Source organism: Egretta garzetta, unplaced genomic scaffold (assembly GCF_000687185.1).
Source record: "Egretta garzetta isolate BGI_Z169 unplaced genomic scaffold, ASM68718v1 scaffold45, whole genome shotgun sequence".
NCBI lineage: Eukaryota > Metazoa > Chordata > Aves > Pelecaniformes > Ardeidae > Egretta > Egretta garzetta.
The window spans coordinates 12,960,205-12,982,806 of record NW_009260028.1 but is presented as its reverse complement, the minus strand read 5'-3'; the positions used below and the strand labels follow the sequence as shown (position 1 = coordinate 12,982,806).

The following is a 22,602-nucleotide window of genomic DNA, read 5'->3' as shown; positions in this document are numbered from 1 at the left end:
TGAAATGCTAGCAGTGATGAAAATGACCGTATTTCTACAAGGCGAGAGTAAAATTAGTAGAAGCCTTGGTGAAAGCAGTCTTAAGTATCAAAATTAAGTAGAATTAGGTAAAAGCAAAACTAACTTGATGATTTGTATAAGGGTAAGAAGCTCAACTGTGAAGATGCAATACTTTTGTTTCTAGGTTTATTTGAAATGTGAAATACTTCTACTGCGGTCATTCTCAGCAATCGTTGGAGCCCATTGAACTGCTGTACTTCTGTGGAGGTCATAGCACATTTTTGGTTATTATTTTCTTGTGATGGTGCATGTAACACAGTAAGAAATGTGCCTGGGTTTGCAACAAGACTACTAGGAAAAACGTAAACAGATTATATAGCATTGCATCAACCAGAGATTACAACTGGCAATGAGTCAGGTTATTAAAAGATGATGGAGATTTGTCATACAAAGTTTTTGGTTTGGGTTATTTTTGGACAAGTTGTACAGCTTGTAGCATCTCCCTGAGAAGGTGCTACGAACTACAGAAATGTCAAGAGAACATCTTTGACGGTTGCTCATATTTAAGCATGTGGGGAGGGTGGCATCAATTCACAATCATTTCATGCCTTGGGGAACAATGCTCAAGTTTTTTCAGTCTCTGCACAGATACAGAAGTAGGTCTTTCATACAGTTCTATAATGCAGATTGACTGAAGTGATGTTTGGGACCAATATGCTGTTTGTGTCCATACGGGTTGGGAAAGTCAAAACTCAAGCAGCAAATTTGAACTGTAATACAAGTAGTTTTCAAGGCAGTGAAGATGGCTACTAGTTCCGCCCATGTGTAACTTTTCTAGAGACAACTTGAAGAAACATTCAGAGAAGCAGCATTAGAGAGAGTTTTCAAGGATGCCTACCTGCATGTGCCAAAAAAGAAGTAAGCTAATTCCCATGAGAATGTTTTAGATGTCTTCCAAAAAACTTGAACCAGATACCCACATGACAGAGCTCTCACAGGGAAACGCAAACAGAAGGTTTGATATCAGAACAACATCAAGGCTTGCTCCAACTTGAGAAATTTGGGACCCTACAAGGTGGTCTGCTACTGCAGTTACCTGCTGTAGTGACAGACGTTTTTATCTTTTAATGGCAGCATTTTTGCACGCTAACTGATGTTTTCATGCCGGAGTTACTCGGATAGCAAAGGGTTCACTGTACCATCTGAGCTCAAGTACCTTAACGGCTGCTCTCAGAACTGTCCTTATCTCAATGTCTGTGGGTGAGACATTCTTCAGTCCCATGAAAATGCTGTCAAGCTAATAAGAGACTGCCCAGAGTATGTAATGTTTGCTATTTATAAACCTAATTGGTCTCTGCAGCTCCTCAGACTTCACCGCTAGTTAAATGGCTATTTGGAAAGAAGCTTCAGTAGAGTGGACACCAGTGGCACCTCAGGAGACTGGCAAATAGATGATTTTGCTTGTTTTCTGTGGAAAATACTAACTAGTACTCTATTCCCATGTGAATATGTATTTTCATAATAGCTTATAGCTTCACTGCTCACGTTAAAGTTGCCATCTTTGAGGTGTGGTGTCCATGTAAGTATAAAAAGTACATCCAGCACATGCAGAAGTACACTTCTTTCTGTTCTCTTTCCCCACAATCCCTTTATTCCCGTTATCCTGGGACTATACTGAGTATTGGCTGACTGACCCTGTTTTTTATTGCTGGAATTCCCCACGGGAACTGTACATCTGTGATGTTGGTGGATGTGTAACAGTAGAGGAATAAATAAATGTTACCAGTAGCTTTGTATATATTGTGAAAGCTGTAGTTTTGACAAAATACTAAAATTTTCTGTCACTTTGTAAAATGAATAAAAGGTCAGGCATTTCTTGGGCTGTCCCATTGGGTCACTGCTGGGAATGACTAAAAGTTTCAGCTGCTTCATGAAACAACTGGCAAAATTATTAAAGACTGGGAAACCTGGCATTACAAGCTCTTTGCTATGCTGGTTTTGTTAGGAAAACCAGCATCCACTGTGTGAAATAGCGTTCCAGCAGTGTTTTACAGGTCAGAATTATTACTAAACAGAAAGAGTTCTCTCTGTCCTTCTTAGTGGGCTCTGTCTGCACCTCTGACCAGGCCCTTTGACCTGCCCTGAGCTTTGTACTGGGTGGCTGCTTCGTCAACCTAGATACCCCGAAATGGAGCATTATTCCAGCTGAGGGGAGAAGACTGTGTAGCATAATTAAGGGCTGTACGCCTGTTTGTACACTCTGGCGTGATGATCGTCTTTCTCACGTGACACTGCTGACTTAAATTCAGCCTGTGACCCAGGAGACACCTCTGTTTCCTTTTCTAAAGAACTTCCACCTAGCCTGTTGTTCTTCATCTTGTATTGAGTAATTAATGAATCCTGTTAGGATCCAATCAACATCTGCTTTTTTTTCTGGGTGTTTTGTTGGTTTTCTTAGGAAATTCATGTCTAGTCACTACATCAGGCTGCTCTCTAGCCTTCAGCTGGGTAGGGTTTTGACAAAAGCTGCTATAGTAGCCCAGGTATATGTGAAACACCTGGTGCAGCTATTGCAAAGCAAAGAGAGAATATCCTCACTTTTGAAAAATAAGCTTTAATTCCAGTGTTTGATACGTGTTATTGTGGGTTTAGGAGGTAAATACGCAACGGTTTAGTTTTGTAAATAAACGTGGCGTTGAGTAGTTTTCCATTTTCTTCTGAGGTAATGGTTTCAAATATTAGGGTATCAAACTTGTCACTTAGTGCATACCTGCTATTTTCTGTTGTTTTCTGAAGTAACTGGATGTTTTAGTAATTTTGAAGATTGTCCAGTTTTACTGTAACATCTAATAATCATAGTTGCTGTAGTGTGTATGATCTTTTTTTCTCCTCCACACTTGCAGAGTAAAGCAGTAAAGTTTTTCACAATCACTGCGCAGACCATGGAGAGCTTTGTGAAGTCACTGAGTGAAGACATGAAACAGCAGGATTTGGATTCTGATGAAAATCAGTTTGTATTAGCTTTGGCAGGGATTGTCACAAGTAAGTTAATGTTATCTCTCAGAATAGCATTCCACATGTACTGGAAATTTCTATATTGCCTTATATGAGCTGCGGTAAAACAGCTTTTCAAAGTGAAGTATTCAGTCAGTGTTGATAGCTTCGGTGTCTTCCTAGTCTTCTAAAGTTCTAGCAGATTTTTGCCGTTGACAGTCTGTGAGGCATTGTACTAACTGTGATAGTTAAGGATTAGATGGCTAAGAGCCATTGAGTTCTGAAATTCGCTAACACATCCATTCTATCTGGAGTTAAACAATGACCATTCCACTAGTCTTGTACTCTCACCTTAGTTTGTAAATGTCAAGCAGTTTACTTTCTGACTTGCCGATAATGCTAACATCTTCAAGATGTATGAATTGCAGATGATGCAAGTAGATCAGTCCCATATTAAGGTATGTGCTCAGCATTTTGAAACTGCTTATGAATTTTTTTGCTGCCAGATGGCCCCCACCTTCACTGTCCTGAGTGCATAGTGCTAAGAGAAGTAAAAGGTAATAAACCTGACTTCCATATTAAATGTTTCTCTTAGGGTCACAAAATAAGTAAAAAGCCACAGATCTTAGTATGGCTGCCCTTGGCTTGGAAGGCTGTGAGAAACGGGGTTGATACATCATCTGCATCTTTGTGAAACTGTGCAACTGTCAAAATGACACTAATGACATGATGCAAGATAGAACAAACAGTGGGTATTTATACAAATAAGTGAACCTTGCATTAACAACTTTTTTTAATGGTACCACGACACCTAAAATCACACATTCAAGATGGTAATAGAAGACAGTATGTGATGCATTATGCCACTGTACCACGGCGGGATCCAGTTCTCGCTAACTGCTTCACTGAAAACAAACAAACAAACAAAAAAAAGCATAGCAAAAATAAAGGCTGAACAAAGAAAATGTTTAAAGGCTGGCAGAGTGGTGGGGAGCGTTGGGGTTTTGCCTGAGGAGGAATCAGGATGGTGGAACGAAATCTTGCTTCACTGAAGCGGATATAAATTTTGCTAGAGAATTTGATATTACTAAGATTTGTCTCTGTAATTTGGGAATGGAGGTTGCTGAAATTCAAATATAATAAAGGATACAGTCAGATGAACAATGTAGAAGGTACCAGTTTAATCCTCCTAGTTGTGCTGTAAGTAGTATTACACTAGAAAGCAGTATTAAAAGAACACCAAGGAGGTGGTCATGAAGTGCCAAGTGTTCAGAAGTTAGAGAACACCAGAACAGAAGTTCTTGGTGCAGTCATAATGCAGCCCAGTGAGCGCAAACATTGCGATTACAGTCTTTAATTGTATGCTGTGTCCATAGTACCTCTGCTTACTCTGAGGTTAAAAGAAGGCATCGTGATGTACCTGAATAGGAGAGAGAACCTGAGGCTGCATGGAAGTGGAAGAACTGTATCATGCAGCAGATCCCCAAACTTGCCCTGAATGGGAGGCCAGGGAACCAGGTTCTGTTGCTAGTTACATACACCACGCTTCATGTGTTTGGAGGAGGCTTGGCCAGTTGCACAGTACAAAGAAGCTCTGGTTGCTGGAAGATACCTCTTGCACATAAGGATGCCCTAAAGTATGGGGCAAGTATAAGGAAAAGTACTAAAGGAAAGTCTGCTTTGGAGCAGTAGTCTTTGGAAATATTTTTGCCTTTTGGTTTGTGTATGAATAATGCAGTGCTTACAGAGAGGTAGGAAAAGAACTTGTGAGTAGATGTCCATGAGAGTTTTTGTTTGTGTAATGTGCCAGGTATATTGGATTGTGCGATTGTAAAACAATCTGCAATCTTGTTTCTTTAAAGTGGGACCTATAATGGTCAGTTTTGCTTCAGTCCCACATTATATGCGGATGAATCCAACCTTTTGTTTCATAATTCACTGTGTTACTGTTAGGATCCTGGCCACTCTGAATAAATATTTAATTACAAAAGTAGAGTTACGAAGGAGTTTGACCAGTATAATTTGCTACTTCAGTATTTGCTATGGAGATGAAGTTTATACAGATGTCATAGTTCATTCTTCACACCTGACATATCTTTTTAGTGGTCCTGATAATTAGCATAAACTTTTGTTTGAAATGTGATTTCTATGGTGATGTTTTGTGTTCTCTCACAGATGTGGCTGCGCTGGCATGTGGCCGTGAGTTCTTGGTTAGTTCAAGTCGTGAATTACTGGACACAATGATGCACCTCCTGGGAGACATGAAGCCAGGACTCTGTACCAAGTTTAAAGTGTATGATGACCTTTTGTTTTTTCCTTTCAAATTAAATGCATTATCTTGCAGTGTAGGTCATAGTGATGACTGTAGTTTTCCCATTCTCCCATTATGTCCTTTCCTGGAGAGAAAACACAATTTTTGAAAGTCTTTTCACAGTAGCATTCCTTGCGGATATACGAGGCTTGGCTACAAGTCTAGCTCCATCCAGGTTTTGTGTCTCTTCAGAAGTCCCTTAAGTACCATAATATTGTAGAGATAAGCAGGGATGCACTCTTCTACTTTAGGAGGGGCTCATGGGTTGAGGGTCAGATAAGGAAGGTGTGAGGTCCAGCTTTAAAACAGGATGTGGGAAATGTGGACTCATATTTATTCCCATCCAATATGAACACTGTAAAATGCTACATCTGCTTAGTGAAGAAAGTGAGTTATGTATCTGCTAAGAGCAGAAATTAAATTAGCTTATGCTACTTAGTAGCCAGAAGCACCATGCACTTATGTTTGTAAAAGGTAAGCCTATAAAGGGGCCTTGTGATACAGCATTGTTAAGAAAAGGCCATGTTACACAGTTCAGATGCTGGAAAAGTTTTACTTCCCAGCTGATGGAGAGATTAAATAATTGTCTTTACCTTTTTCTCAGAGCTGTTGCAAGCTGAGGATATATGGCCTTGACTAAGCAAATTACCATGGCTTAATGAGTACTTGCTCATCCACTAAGCTGTGGGCACTTGCCCTGTACACCTCGTTAATTTGTTCATGAAGATGGCTTAAGCCAGTGTGGTGTGGTTTTTGTAATAAATGGGACTCAAAACACACGTGTGTTTTGAGTCCAATTTGTTACAGAATTCATACCCAAGCCAGCTGTTGCAGCTCAGCTGACAAACAGCAACCCTGTCAGCCACAGTAACTTGACAGCATCCATGCACACATTTAGGCAGGTTGTATGTGACAGGCATGAAATCAGGCTCGGTCTTAACTTTGGATATGTTTTATCTTGCCTAACCTCAGCTATCAGAAGGGTAGATGTCAAGTATCTGCTGTCTGGGCTGCTTCCCACCCTCTCTGGAAGGAAGTGGTGCTGTCAGATGATGGGGCTCGCTCAGCCCGTGTTAGGGGGAATGAGTTGCCCCTGCAGGTGCTTTCCTTTCCCCATTGGTTAGTGAGGGGGAAGCTGTATACCCTGTGCTGCAGGTAGCGGTTAGATACTTTGATGTCAGCCATTAATGTGTTTCCCAAGTGCTGGGCTTGAAGTTCAGCACTTAAAACAGGGTAGTTTACTCTTCCAACAGTGGTTTGGTTTTGGGTTTTTTTTATGTAAAGCCCCAACTAAAAGGCTTGTATGGGAATCTCAACTTAAGACAGAAAAGGTAATCTGTGCCTTCATGTACATAACAAAAAAATTTTATGCAAGGAGGACCTATACGATTTCAAAATCTGTACAGAAAAAGAAAAACAAACCAACAAGAGAGGACTTTATTTTGAGAGGAGGAAAGAAGGGAAAGTGTTTCTAAACACACATACCCTGAATTTCAAGAAAATGTGTGTCTATGGGTCCAGGTAAATTATTTTTTATCATTTCAGATTGGATTAATGTAATTGGACAATGTAATTGGATTTGAGGGCCTTCCTTTTGAACCGATGTTTTGGTTGGTTTTTTAATTATATTTCCAAATCTTCCTGCTTTGCGGAAGAATTAAACATGGTGATATAAACTTGGCTGCCATACAGCAATACTGATAAAATATATGTAAAACAGTCCCATGAAGTGGGTAGTGATTCAACAAGGGCCAGCCTCTGAGGCTAACGAATTGAGTGAAGCTTAAAAAAGAGGTTGCACAAAGTATTTGCTACATGAGAAACATTAGGCATACGTAGCAATATCTTGAATTCAGTGTAGTGATAATGTGTTCTGGTGTTCTACAGAACCAACAATTTTTTTTCATACTCTGAACTTGCTGTTTGATAAAAAAATTGCTGTATTATGACATTGGAGCAAATACCAGAAAGGAGATTTTTTTTTAACGGCCTTGTTGTGGAATGAGAGATTCTAATTTGCTCAAATGTTTTAGTGCAAAGTATTTTCCCCGTGTTTGTCTTTCATGTCCGTGGTCAGGTCCCTTTCTGTCTACAAGCTCCCTACGTGTCTTGTCACTGTTCAGTTCTTAAAACCCATTACAAACAGTAGATCTCTTCCCTCTCCTTTTGCGGGATTTTACACTCTCCCAGCCCAGCGAAGAAGGGTTTTGGGGGTTGGCTTTGTTTGTTTTTAAATTGTTCTCTGCATGTAAGGTGGGTTTTCTTTTAGCTTGCTTGTAAATCTAATAATATTTTCATAAGCAGATGTGTCAGAAGAACTCCCTTTTCTCCGAACCATAAAATGAAAGACAACTGAGGGATAAGGATATGATAGTTAACATAAATTGTGGTGAAATTTCAAAGTTATTGGTAAACGGACTCTAGAGTCATCATAAATAATGTTTACACACACACTTACATACATATGCATACATACAGAAAGACATATTTTTAAAACTATGCCTCATGGATGAAAATGTCTGTACTTTATTTTGGAAATGCAATGTGTTTTTCTCAAAATGTCACCATAGTATTACATGGAAGCACATAATCAACTTGAAATTTAATCTTTTAAAGAAAAAAAATAGGCTTATTATTTTCAGGGATGTGCTTGTCCTTTGCTCAGTTTTGAGGTTTTACAATTCCTTTCAAGCTTTTATCTTCAGAAATATTTTTTTTTACTGTGTGACAGATCAGGGGAAACGGTGAGGTCTAATTCTACACACAGCAGCATCAAACGAAGTAGGCTGGTAGAGAGGAGTTCCGTTTCCTCTTCTAGTTCTAGCAATCCTGTGTTTTACTTGTACTGTATGAAAAATTTACAGGGAAAAGCTGTTGTTTATTCCAGCACTGCTACAATATCCGTTGTAGTCCATGAGTATGTAATAAATGTATCCAAGGCATCTACACGAGTGCTGGGACTGAAATATCATGGGTGTCTTTGCCGTTCTGAAACTGCAGTGGTGTGAAAGACTTCAGGTTTTCTTCTCATTGGTATAGGGTTTGTTCAACATTTGTAATTGTTAGGCAGTCAATGAACACTTACACATTTGTTCATAGCTATAATTAAATTGTTAGGAATATTCAACTTTGCTTACGTAGCAGTTGAAAGTAGCCAGTAAAAATATGTACTTTAGTACATATTAGTACATTTTATGTACTAATCTCGCGTATTAAGCAGGCAAGAAGGGGCTTTAGCTGTGCATTTAGTTCTAGATTTTAAAGAAAGCATTGACAGATACAGTCATATAGGATGTTAATTAAATTTGTCTTGCCTAATAGGAAGACTATGAAGTGCATAATTAAAAAGTCCTCCACATAAAAAAAAAACAAAACAAAACAAAAAAAAACCAAGAAAGTATTGTCTATCCAATAATTATGTGTCAGGTTTGCTTCAATAAGTACTTTTGCAATAATTGTTGCAAAAAATACTTACTAGAATACGCAAGTACTAGAGGCGAAGGTGGTATAAAGTGCCTGGAAATGTTTCTATGTTGTGCTCAGGTGAATGTGTTTAATTAGTAATAATATGCTACTACATTGGCTTGTGGGGTGGGTTACGTCTTCTTCTGACAGTCCAAAATCACAGCACTTCCTTGGATCACCACCACCAGTCCCTTTTGCCTGCACAAAGCAAACAAGCTAAATAAAAAATACAAACATAGCAGTATCTTTTTACGTCACTTTATTTCTAACTGCAAATGTCAAACAGATTAAGGATGAAAGACATTGTCAAGAAATGTTAACACTTTCCATTATAAGATACAGTTTTATTGATCATTTTCATTCTGTCTGATCACAGGTAATTATGGCTGTGCTCCTTTGTCAGGACTTGGGTTTCTGGAAGCCATGTAAGAGCTGCAGAGGCTGTATGAAAAGGAGGATACGGGCTTCACAAGCTGCAATTTCAGTTCCACAGCACCCCTCACTGCTTGTCAGTGCCCACTGATGCAGTAGATTTAATAATCTACTATTTCTTCTTCCTACGGCTTAAGAGCCTAAGCGATCAAACTCCTGGCAGTGCGGCACATAATATAAGTTATGCCTTTTATAACTCAGTTTAGCCTGCAGTGGGTTACTTGCTTTCCTGCTTTCTGAAGGCATGCAGGAGAGTGTCCAAAAGTCTGCTGGTGGCATAGTAGCTTAAGCCATGAGAACTTGTTTGAGAATAGGATGTGAGGTGTGAAGTCCATTCGGAATAACATCATTTCCCTTTTGTTTGGAAATGGTGGCAGTGCAGTGACAGGCAGGTTTATCACAGTCATGAGAGAGAGCAGTAGCCAATTTGGCCCCAGAACGGAGGAGAACATTCCAGCCCGTTCCTGTTCCTCTGTAATTGTTTTGTATGCAACCCGGCACCCAGCTGTGATGGGTATGATGATCACATGTTCCATTTCATGTTATAGGAGCCCTGCTCATTCATCTTCCCTTCTCATTGCCCAGAAGATTGGCTTGCATGTTGTCTTTGAAAAGAAGCAAAATAAAAAGTAATAGCATTCATCATAGCACATCATAAAGTGCACCAATGCCCTGTCCCCACAGCTACTCCACAGCTGTAGGGATGATCTGCATAAAAGGCAGGACAGGAGAATATTGCTAGAAGGGTGAGAGAATTTGTAAGGCAAAAAATGACTTCAGAGTATGTCTCTTTTTCTTTCTTTTTTTTTTTTTTTTTTTTCCAGGAACATCAGCAGCCTCTTAGCTTGAAGTTCATAGTACAGCAGTGATCTGATTTTGAAAGAGGCTGAGCATTAGTTTGTTTTGTTAATGTCAGTGGGGATTTTTTTTTCTGGATGCTTTCTGCTTTTGAGTACCGGGTCCCATTCCTACTGGAAGTGAGAGGGAAATTGAAATAATTTGCATTAAACCCACTGAGACTCTGCTTAGCCAAAAAGGAGGGTTTTATCTACCAAAACCACAAAAAACTTGCATCAGCAATGTGGAAGATGGCGTAACAACATCAACATTAAACGTTTGAAAGGAGAACTTAGTTCAGCAGAAACTGCAGGAGAAGATTTAATCCCAAGGAAATGCCTGCATTGAGTATTTGCAATTGTTCTGGATAGCTTTGGAAAGGAAGACTCGGTTTTGAGCCCCAAGTTACCCTACTTCTCTGACAGGTGAAGGCAGCTAAAAGTAAATTTTTCCCCAGGCACTTTATCTGCATAAAGAGGCAAAGCTGCCATTTCTGTATGCAGCTTCCTGTACCTTACAGCATCACCTCAGCTCTGTCGTGGCTAAGGCTGAGGGGGTGCCGGCAGCCAAAGCCCCTTTACCTGATGGGTTTCAGATTTTGCAAGTTACTGATCATACTGAAGCGTTTCACGTTTGCAGTAACTTCAGTGTGAGCCAGCCATGGGAGAAGCTGGTGGGATCAGCAGGTTAGAGCAGTCCTTTTAAAATGCAGAGTCTTCTCCAGCCTTACCTGGTTTTCTCTCTGTAGAAAAGTTGAGACTTCGGTTTAATTTGTAACCTGTGATACATGCAGCCCCAAAATGACTGATGAACTTCCTATTTCAGGAGGCTGATAAATTAGGAAATCCTGGGTTTGGAAGCTTTTTAAAATGTGGCTGAAATGAACATATACTTACTATGTGTATTTTTATTTTGTCATTTACACACTGATGTGCAAGGGACAGTCTTGGTTTCAGTTTGTCAGAGATGTCATTTTAGTTTTTTTTCAATGCTCAATTAAGGAAATGTTCTCTAGCTGCCAGGTCATAGATCATCTCTGTTACCTGGAGGACAGGATATGTGTTCTGGCCTCCTTCAACATCAATGACCATAATAAAAAAACCAAAACAAATCACTTTCTGGGGGGGAAGGGGAAAAAAAGGCTCTGAGTGGGCCCAAATGTTGTTTGCAAACAGTTTTGAAGAGATGTGGGTGAGAGCACTGTTTGGCCTCTGTTATCCTGGTGTTGATCTACACTAAGACAAGGGCACAGTTTACAGCCAAATTGATTTCCAGTGTTATTGACTTAAAAAAAAAAAAAAAATTCCACTTGTACATTGAACATAAGCAATCTGGATTCCTGAAGGCAGAGTAAATAGGAAAGTCCATGATGACATTTTAAGAGGCAAGTAGTTGATTTTTTTTCACAGTAGGGTCTCGCTGGATGGCCCAGATCGTATGGCACCGCTGGACTGTGAGGGGCTGGAGAGCAGGCAGAGCAAGCCAGTTCTCTGCCTTGCACCCACAGCAGAAGGGATGAGCCTAGATTAGGAGGGGGTGTGCTGAGCTGAGCTGGGACTACTAATATCTTCCTTTTCTCTCCTTCAGGCCTGTCCCCTTCTCCCAAGTGCTTCTGTAGATGTAGTAACTTACCCTGCCATGGGAGAGAGCCTACATTGGTGTGTGCTGTATGCTGGCTAGGTGTTGCATCTGTTCCCATTTGCAGGAGGAACAGGAGGGTATGTGAAAGAGGATGGCATAAGCAATGTGTCTGTGTTTCAGCTGACTGGAGTGCCAGTGTACAGAAAGGCCGGTGTTGCACAACCGATGGAGCAGGGGCTTCCTTTGACGTTTCTAGTACTCGGTATACAGTCTTGCTTTCTGTGTTTCCTAACAGCCCTTTCATTTGTGAAGGTGAACAGCTTATTTGAGATGATCATCTGCCCATTGGGGATCATCACCACTTAAGCTCTATTGTATAGGTTGTGTGGTCATGGAAAGCCAAGTTCTGTTTTTGCACATCTCACGTAATGAATCTCATGGAGTTTGATGAGACTTTTACTCTTGCGTGGGATTTTTTTTCCATGTGTTTGAAATACGTGATTTAACAGTAGAAACAAGGTTTTGCACAACGTTGTTTACATATAATTTGAGACTTGTCTCTTCTCAAAATATAAATTATTAGAATAGGCTTCTGCATCAGTACATGCTTGGCATAAATAGCAAAAGATGCTAAAACATGCAAAGAAATCAAAGGACATCACATCTTTTTTCTTTCAATTCTAGGCTAATGCTGATGTCACTTTACAATGTGAGTATCAACTTGAAAGGCTTGAAGTACATCAGTGAAAGTCCAGGTTTTACTCCTTTGCTTTGGTGGCTATTGAATGGTAAGTTGCTCTAAGAACTTTGTAAATTGTGACTTTGGGGATTGTAGATTGGCAATAGGTGTTGCAAATAACAAAACAGAAACTTATATCTGTAACCTGATTACGTATAGCTTTTGTCAGGTTAAAAGTAAACAAAAAGGGCAAATAGCTGGAGGGAGAAGATGTGCATTTCCCACAACGTTTTTGGTACTGTATATAATATTACATTAATATAAAATTTATGGAAGGTAGAATTAAAAATAGGGAATGGAGAAATTTGATGGAGTAAAAAAAGTCACCTGTATTTTCACATACCAATTTTAAAATAAACCCTGAGGGGAAAAATGTATCTATTCACTACCATTTAACAAAAGAAAAAGTAACCATATTCTGGCACATAAAAGCCACCCTTTCTACAGCTGAAGAGAGGCCTTATGCTGTAATAGGATTTGGGCTTGCAGGGCTTGAGTACTATTCCCAGCTTTGCCTTTGGCCGTGCAGGATTTCAAGGACATCAAGGACTTCTGTTGCCAGTGTCAGGTACATGAGTGACATCAAGGCTCTGCCCTTTCTGAAGCTTCAAATCCCTGCCTAGAAGCCAACAGATTGACGTTGCCAGCGTGCGTTGGGCTTGGCTGGCAGCTGTGTGCACGGCTCATAAGGGACAGCAGTAAGGACAGAGCCGTGCACTGTCCTGCCTATGAACTGCTCCTAGGGTTGCTCTGTCTTAGCTTTCTCAAGTGTTTGTGGCTTGTCCATGAGAAGATTTTGGTGTGCAGTTCAGAGAACCAGTGAGGTTAGTCATCCTGGCCCACTGTGCTGCTATGCAAAACCCTGCTAAAATACACAGCAGCTGAAGTGAGAGAGGTTGCATCTGCTTTTTCAAGGAATGAATTTGATGTTGAAGTTTTGGAAAAGCTTTGATTTGGGCTGGTGAACTGGAAGCTACTTGTATTGCTCACAGTTCCCTCAACTGTTTTCTAGAATATGTAGGTACTTGCGCTTTTCACCAAATAATTTCCTGCTTTGCAATGCCATAGGCTCTCTCATCTGAGGTCTTAGAAAATCAAGTAATCCTTGTGAGACTGCTGGAAAACACCAGTTTTACAGGTTTTTTTTAATACAGTTTGTGTCAGGACAAGGGGGAATGGTTTTAAACTAAAACAGGGTAGGTTTAGAATGGGTATAAGGAAGAAATTCTTTACAATGAGGGTGGTGAAACACTGGAACGGGTTGCCAAGAGAGGTAGTGGAGGCCCTGTCCCTGGAAGCATTCAAGACCAGGTTGGATGGGGCAACCTGATCTAGCTGGCGGTGTCCCTGCTCACTGCAGGGGGGTTGGACTAGATGACCTCTAGGGGTCCCTTCCAACCGAAAACATTCTATGATTCTATGATTGAGGAAAAACTGTATTCTCAGAGAACACCAAATACATGGTCCTTTGTTCTGCTGCGCTTAGAAATTTATCATATGTTAGTCCAGATTTTCATTTTAGTTCATGTTTGGCTAATATATACATAAGCTGTTCTTCTAGCAAAAGAAACCCCACAACCAAACAAAACACCCTCAAAACCCCTGTCTAACTTTGAGTTCCCAAATGTGCCCTTCTAAAAGCTGTGATAAAACAAAGAAGCTAATTGTTTGATGCAGTCTATTATTTGAAGAAGGCTCCTAGGTCACACAAGAGGATGAAATCTGGCACGGTTATAATTAATTTGTAGCTGCTAATGGAAAAAGAAATGGAAAGGCTATTCTGCATTTTGAAAGTGTTAATTGTGTATGGCTGGGTTGTAGGAGGACAGACAGCCATGGCTAATTCTTTCACTTTTTGATAATAAATTTCTCTAGTTACAGCAAAGGAGGAAAATTCTCCGAAAACCACATCTGCTGTTTCAGATTTCTGACTTTGGAGGAAGTCTGCTTACTGTCAAGGGAGAGGGCTGACTAGTTTGTATATCAGATGAAAGGTCAGATCCAAGACCTGATCTTGTTCCCATCATTTTGTGTGAGGTCTCTGTAGTTTTCTCTACATTTAGTCTATTTCTAAATGTTTCAACTTGCAAAACTCAATAGCTTCCTCCCACTCTTGCTCCTCTCCTGTTTCTGTGGCCAGCATCTTCAGCTTCTGGTAGCCGTGATTCAGCTTATTAACACCTGGAGCTGGTACAGCATAAGGCCTTAACAGTTTTTTCTACGCAAGAGAGTAGAGCAATACACTCTGCTGGCAGGGTATCCTGTGTACGCTGTCTTCCTGCAGGAAGCTTCTTCAAAGAGTGTTTTGATTAAGGCTTATGAGATGATTCAGCTTTCCACAGTTCTGTAAGCTTTTATCAGCATTCCCACTAAGAGAGGCCCCAGAAGTCATCCTCTGACTTTTTTTTTATTTTCAGAGAATCATCCTGTTTGCTTTTCCATCGTCAGTCTGCAAGTGTCTGTGACCTCAGCCTATACATCAAGGCCGTTTTTCTCCCACTGGCTTGTACACAGCTGATAAACCCCTCAAATTCCTTCTCTGAATTCTCAGTCTCTGCCCAGTCTTATTGTCCCCTGAAGAAGAATGTCCTTCCCATTAAGTGAAGAGAGCAAATAATTAACTTGATTATCCTTATTCCCTTTGTTGTATCTGAAGCAAAGAGGGGTTTGATTCAGGTTGTCTAGCAGGCTTTTTGAAGAGACAGAAATACGCCTTGACATTGAACACACAGATTGGAAGAGAAAGGAGGAAAAATCTAATAGATTCTTAAATCTTATTAGAAGAAAAATCTAAAAGATTTTTAGTGGAGTAAGAATGTTAACAGCAAATTGGGTTCATCTGTCCTACTGTCTTTGGAAAATTTGGATGAGCCAGTATGACTTCATATTCCCTAACAAGAATTCTTAATAGCTGTTTCTGCTGGAGGCTATACTGATAATAGGAGAAAAACAAATGTTTGACACACTTTTTGAAGGTAATGCAAATCTCTGTAGTTTTAGCACTTCATGAGGTGGACTATTTTTTCTTTTTTTTTTTTTTTCCCCCACCTTTTTAAACACTGTCTAAAAGGTGGGCACCCTTTAATAAGCAACACGGATCACTGAAGAATACAGTCTGATAGCTTACGTAGCTGTTGTATTCTCACATAGGTATCAGCTATGACTACCTATACCTTTCCAGCCTGGTGCCAGCATAAAACATGTGAAATAATGACTCAGATTTCTGTCCGTGGAGCAGCTTGTGGGATCGGTAGAGTTCTCTTCTTGTGGAGCACCATTTGTTTGCAGAGCAGCTGTTCCCATCTTGGAGAAAATAGGCAGGTTTAGTTTCCTCCATCAGCTGCTGTCCCTGTGTTGATGTCTTGGCTAAGGGTTTCGCGTAACTCTGTCCTCAGCAATAGAAAAAGAAGTTATATAATTTTGGGTAGAAATCCACCTGAGATTTGTCAATATTTTTTTCTGGTGCTTTACATCTATAAATGCAGTAAGACTTTCATTCTGTAATTCCCAAAGAGGTAGACTGGGACTTTTCTCTGCCAAGGATCTTTTGAAGAGTAAGAAGACGCAGTCAGCTCAGGTATTAATAATAAAGGCTAGATTTGTATTTTTCATTTTTGATCATACAGAACATCTACCAACAAGTGGATGCTGGAGAAAAAGAGTCTAGGCTCTTGTCTGGTTTTATTTGTTTTGGGGTTTTGTGTTTGGGTTTTTTTTTTTGTTACTATACTGTATCTTTATTTTGGTTTTCCCTACTTTTATTTTCTTTGAATGCAGTTAAAAGAATTGCTCTCCTTAGATACATGAGAAAGTGTGGAATTCAGAGAGACTATGTCAGTGACATTTCTCATCTATAGCTGGGAAATTGCTCCAGGTACTTCATTAAACAAAAGACCACAAGAGGAGTATGACTAATTTTAGATCTTGCCCTTCAGTTTCCTCCACTACAGTTCCACACGGAAATCTAACCTTGTTTATCCAAATTCTTTGCAAATGACGGTCTCTATTATAAATGCCTCTATGAAGCACATTCTCATTTTGCTAATGCTGCCTGCAACCTTCAATATTTGCTTTTCATGACTAACCCTGAAGGTTTCTAATGCCTTGCTTTTCTGTCTGAATTGGTTATGGCTGTGAGAGTTTTTGAAAATTCAGGTCATTTGCATGGCAGTATGTTACTTAAAAGACATCTGGACAAACAGAAAACCCCTATTTATAGACTGATGTCTGTATTAAAACAAATCTTTGTTCGTAAATCAAAACCGCAGTGACTGGTCTTTCAAGTGCTCAACAGTTTCATGCTTTTCCGACTACGAAACTAATCTTAAAAAGAGGATTGCCCTTCTTGTCCTTTAAGATCACAGCCAGGGAGGAGACTGAAGCAAATCCAGCTGTTACACAGGAGCTGGGGCAAATGTGTTGCAGAGAGAAAGTGGGTTTGTGTCCAAGGGAATTGCAGCAGCAAAGTTCGGTCTTTTTTCTGCCATGGTGTTCTCCCTGCTTGTTCCCCACATAGCGTCTTTATTGCAACACTGTTTGTCTCCTCAGACCTATCAGCGTGACGAAAATGTCCGGAAAACTCTCTCTGTTGCTGCAGATACTGGCTCAGCTCCGCCAGCATTGGCAATGTAAAGAGATCTTGCACAGGGCAAGCTGTGGCCCTAGTGCTCTGTGTTAGATGTGCTGTGAAAGTAGGTAGTCTGACAGGTTCATAAAAAGGGAAGGGGGAGTGGCAGGTCGCCCCTTCGTGCTAGAATCAGACAGTAAGTGAACTGAATGACGTTTACAACAGTGGTGGGAAGCCTTTGAAATACTGCTCTTGTAAATAGACATAGCTGTAAACAGCTTGCTGGTAATAAATCTTGCATTCAGGTGGCCAGGCAATGGTATGGGCACGTGTCAATTGAGTTCACACAACTCGGAGGCAATTGTAGATAAGCTATTTAGCATTGATGTAATGCAATTACTTAAACCCTGCTGTAGGGAACAGTTCATCTGAGAGCATGGTGCTAATGACAGATGTGACTAAAATCTGTCCACGTTATCAGTTGCTTTTGTCAGTGACTGAAAGCCAGTGACATCAAACGGTAGTGCTGGCAGCTAGCAGAACGTCAGCAAACTCCAGCAGTTTCAACACCTTGTTAAAATTGCATCAGCATTTTATGATGGTAGTAGGCTTATGCCACGCTTGTGATCCCCGACTGAGGGAAGCAGCTTGATTTCTCCCCTACTCCCCAGAAATAATGATTGCAGTTTTGAAATTTTAGTTGAAGAGATGTGTGTGCTAGTTGTTGGGAGGATATGATGCAGTGATTTGATTACAGCTAACGGATTTATTTTGATCTTGTACAAACAAAATGTTACTCAGCTAGTGTAGAAATGACTAAATCTGAAAGCTATTGAAATAAATATAATGCTGAATAATGAAGATTCCTTATATTTCTTCTGAGTATTCTTTAGATGGGGTTTTTAGAAAAAAACCCAACTTAATGATATTGGAGAGACAAGAGAGAGACTTCTACGGTATTTTTTTTAAATCCTCTTAGAAAACGTGATTATCCGTAATAAGTAGTATTCTCAAAACCGCATGTAATCCTAAGGGAGTATATTTTAAGGCATATGTATTTATGTAACTCGAAGCGTCTCAAAATACATGCAAAACAATGGCAATCAGAGGTTAAATGCGTATTAAGTCATCTTCTGGTGCAGGATCATTTCCTTCCTTTGCTGTATGCCCGAGTGCCTAATCTGTTCTTAATTTGAGTGACTCAAGCCACTGAGCTTCCCTGGCTGCTGCTGGAGATTCTTCCTAGAACCTCTTTGCTCTTACTGGAAAATGTTCTTGCTCGACAAGCTGGAAATCATTTCCTGATTTCCTACAGATCCTAATTTTGTTAGCTCCCCTGCTAACACTTCTCCCCTGATCAATTCTTTACTTTCTACAGCCTTTAAACACTTGCAGATAATAGTTACATAGATGCCTGTAACAGTATTAATAACAAAGCACTTTTTATCCAGGGATTTAAAGCATCTTACATTTATGAAGCTTCCCAGCAGTACTGCAAGCCATTACAAGTATTAATGGCTTTATTTCGTGGAGGAATAATGCCACATGTGGAAGATTGTAATGAACTACATAGATTTCACCCCCAAAAGCTTCTTTCTTCTTCCCTATTTGGACTATGGTTTGTTGCTGCTATTTCCTGTGAATAAACATAGGATAATACTAAGTACAGAGAGAGGGGGCAGGTGATATGTGCAGAGTTTGAGCATTATATCTGGCAAAAAAATAGGAATTAAAAAAAACCTCTGGCAGGCATGAAGACAAAAATGGAAGGAATGGGAGGATGAATTCAAGGCTTTTAATCATATTTTGATTAGGTCAGAATAAATCTGAAAACCAAAACTTGCACCCACGTTTTTTCAAAAGGATTCACTGAAGTGTGGCTGCCCAAGAAATTGGACATAAAGTCTTGTTGTCTGTGAGGCTGAGTTGCAGCATTTCTCCATGAGTTACGACTGCTCATCACTCAGAAAATTGCACCTGCAAGTACTGCTGGAGATGATAATGGAAAGAGACTCCTTAGAGCCTTCAGCCCAGGTGGCAGCAATAGGAGTAGCTGTGCTATGGGTCAGGCCACTTCTGCAGGGTGTACAGCACTTAATAATTGGGGTTTTTTAAAATGCTGATTTGAATGTCTAAAGTTGTCCAGTTTGCCCAATAGCTAAGAGTCTCATTGCACAGGAGATCAGAAAATGCATGTTGTTATTTGGTTTGGGACAATCCCCGTGTCCTCAGATTATACCCACTCTGCTAGTTTCCTGAGAGAAGTAGAATTCCTTTGTTAAGAGGTTTACGCTTTAAATAGGGAAGAAGATATGGTAGAAAAGACCTACATATCTCATTTATGATGGAAAACGGAGGAAGAGAGAGATAGCGACCAGCTTGTGCATGTAGATCAGATGTCACAACCTTTAATATTGTACTTCAGCAATGTGCTAGTGGGAATTACTTAAAAATTCCTGTCTCAAGTCAGTTTCATGCTGAAAGCCATAGTCATCTTCACTTGTCCATCGCCTTCTGCTTTCTCCCCTGGGTGCTTTCAACATTTCCCCTTATGCTTTGACGAATAATTCTCCTTAGTCCTTTTTCAGTTCACCGGTGTTAGGTATTAAATAAGCCAGGAAAGGAAAGAACTTGCCTCAGTCCACCAAATGCTTCCTTCAAACTCAGTGCAGTGTGGTTTATCACTGTGCTGCATTTATGCTCCTGCAGTGAGATTTTGGTCTCTGTGGTGATGTTGTGCGCAAAGTGATCTGAATTAATTTTTTTTAACGTTTCTGCACAAAGCTTTATCAAAAGCTTGCTGAAGACTAGGTATGCTAATGACAAACACATAAAAAATGCATGGCACGTGGAACAGATAACTTACTTCAGCCATAAAAATATATTCTACATTTTCACTTGGAATATGCAGAATAGGGAAGTGCAAAAATGGGGCTCTCTACCAGATGCTTTTGTTTATAAAGCTATAAACAACTAAATGCAAATGGATTGTTGTGAACGATTAAAATATAATGCTCCTAATGTTTCAGTAATTAAAAATGCATCCTGTGTTCTTAACAGTAGAATTATTATATGTCTTCCTAGCTTAAGTCAGTCAAAGGTCTTTGCTACATTTCTCTGACGCATTCCTAAGCAGCAGTGCTTAGCTTCAGTACCCATTTCAATTTTGTGTAGACTGAATTAAACACTTGGAAGGTTGATACATGGTTACCAGAAAGTTTTATGAAGATTAATATTTTATTGAGCTTTGAAGAAATCTGGAGGCTTGTATTAAAAATTAAAATGAATTAGAAATTAAAGAAAAGCCTGGTGATTTACTGCAGATTTGATTAGTTGGTCTGTTTGTTTTTTAAGTCTGAATAGTCATGGGATAGAGCTTGTTCTGCTCTTAAATTGGATTCCATCCAACAGTACATCTTGGCTACTGACTGGATAAATTCGAGTTGATAAATTCCCTGATTTACAGCATTTTCAATATTTGAAAAACAAGAGAGAGTTTCTTGCTTATTGCTCCCTCCCAAACACTGCTGAGCATAAGTTGCTGAGGAGGGCAAAGATGTTTTTAGGTTCCTTCTAGAGCCAGCCAGCCAGCACCAAAATGGCAGCTGTGAATTACAAAACTTCAGTTATTCCCCGTCTGCCTGGTGGGTCATGAGGAATGGCACTGTAGAGCCTTAATGCTACTTTTTTGGACTCACTTCTAATAAGCACTGGTTTTTTTCCTCCCCCACTTTTAGACCCGGATACAGAAGTTTGTCTTCATGCTCTGCGGCTTCTCCAGTCTGTGATCCTGGAGCCAGAAGTATTAGCCAAGTCAGCCTCTGAGATGCGTGACACTTTGCCATTTCAGCGTATCATTGCACTGTCAAAGAGCCGCAATGCAGATCTGCAAGCACTTGCAAAAGAACTACTTGAAGATCTTAAAATACTTGAGTATGAAGCATAGAAGAGCTCTATGACACCAACTGCTTACGTCTTTCCTATATTTTTGTGCTGCGAGAGTTGTTGGAGATGGGCTTGACTGAAAAAACCTCCGCTTAAGTTCCTCTGACAAAATCCTTTTTGGAAATTAGGTAACCCAACTAAAATAATACTGGGGAAAACGTGTTGGGTTTTAGCTGCCCAAATGTAATCTTAGGTGATCCAGTAGAGATGGGACAGGCTTAATTTCTTTGAGTAGGATTTTGTTGATAATGGGTTTCCCAAATGATCCAGGTTATGTTGTCTATTTACCGTATATAGGGAGTAAAGTAGTCATCTCACTCATTGATAACACATAGTTTATTGCAGTGGTAAATAATCCTTTTGGTCCATCCTTAAGAATTACTGTACTGTGAGGAAAACTTTGTTGCTTTTCTTAACTCTGCTGTGTCAGAATGCATCCCAAGTTCCAGTTTTACTGTTACTTCTCACCTCTCTTTTTCTATCCTAATAAAACTTGAATTCTGTAGCGTGTAATGGATTCTGCTTTCAAAATTTGCATTCAGATTCACTCTAACTGCAAGTCGACCCGGTCTGTGGCTGCCAGGCATACTAGAAACTGAGCCATTGTTTTTTCAAAAGCTCTGAAAAAAGGAAATGAGTTGTTGTTGTCTGTGCTATGTACCTAGCTGTGGGCTGAAGAGGCTAAAATGAACTGCTGCTCTGTCGTGAGCAGCACTGCATTCCCTCACAACTGTGCTGTTTGTTAGGGCTTCTGTGTACAGCTTGCTTACCTCAGTGGGAAATACAAACATTTGTATGCTTTGTAGTGGTAGAATTTATGCATTTTTTAGAAAAAAAAAAAAGTACCTGTTTCTGTGATGACAGACATACAGCCAGTTAGGTGCTGCTATTCAAGGGAATAGCAAATGAGAAATGCAATGCTGTGGTAGGGACCTTTTCCATACTAAAGTGACGGTACCTCAGCTGCAAACCCAATGTTTTAACAAAATACCATGTGAGCTTCTAATCCAAATGTATAGAAAAGATAAAGTAAACATCATAGAATTTAAATATTGTGATTGGCAGACAGGTTTAGAGGAAGACCATTGTAAAATGTGTAAGTTAAGGTACAGGTCATCTCCCGTTAGTCTGTTTGCAGAATGATGAATGTTCAGAGTTAGAAATGCAATAAATCAATTACTTGAAATCATTGGCTCAAATGCTACAAATGGTAGCAGTCTGATTTGGGACTGTCTAAAATGAAGATTAAGATACAGATCTTGCATGAAAAGGTTGCATGGGGTTTTGCCGTGTCTGATTCAACACTACATTGAACTTACTAAGTGCAGATTTTTGGAAGGCTTTAAATCTTCTTAAAAGCATGTTTTCTTTGGATTTGTTTTCTTACCTTGTTATCCTGGTTAAACCTCCTAGAGTTTAATCCTAAAGGGAACAAAATTATAATTGGTAATTTCCTGGAATATCAATGTATGAAAGTGTTCAATTTTAAGAAATACTGAAGGGCATCCACTTTACACTTTGTCTGGGTGTTTTCAATTAATGCTATAGTTTTAATTCTTTATTTGGGTTTATGGAAAAGAAAAAGACACCATTTGAAGGGAACTTGTTATCATGGGAAGCAAATTCGTAATACTTCTTGGTTTGGAAAAAAAAAAAGGGTCAGTGGAATCAAATCGTGCTGAAGTAAGGCAAGTGGATAGAAGCCTGACCCCTTAACATTTCAGTGTTTGA

At 39.8% G+C, this 22,602-nt stretch overlaps 1 protein-coding gene across 1 annotated transcript in view; it reads left to right on the top strand.

Moving 5' to 3' along the window:
- The window catches only part of LOC104128200 (heat shock transcription factor 2 binding protein), a 40,601-nt gene extending 19,729 nt beyond the window's left edge, over positions 1–20,872 (top strand). The window contains exons 5-8 of the mRNA XM_035896436.1: positions 2,904–3,042; positions 5,170–5,287; positions 12,305–12,408; positions 20,664–20,872. Coding sequence (XP_035752329.1) covers positions 2,904–3,042; positions 5,170–5,287; positions 12,305–12,408; positions 20,664–20,872 — 570 coding nt within the window. The remainder of the gene's footprint in view (positions 1–2,903; positions 3,043–5,169; positions 5,288–12,304; positions 12,409–20,663) is intronic.
- The last annotated feature ends 1,730 nt before the right edge of the window (positions 20,873–22,602 follow it).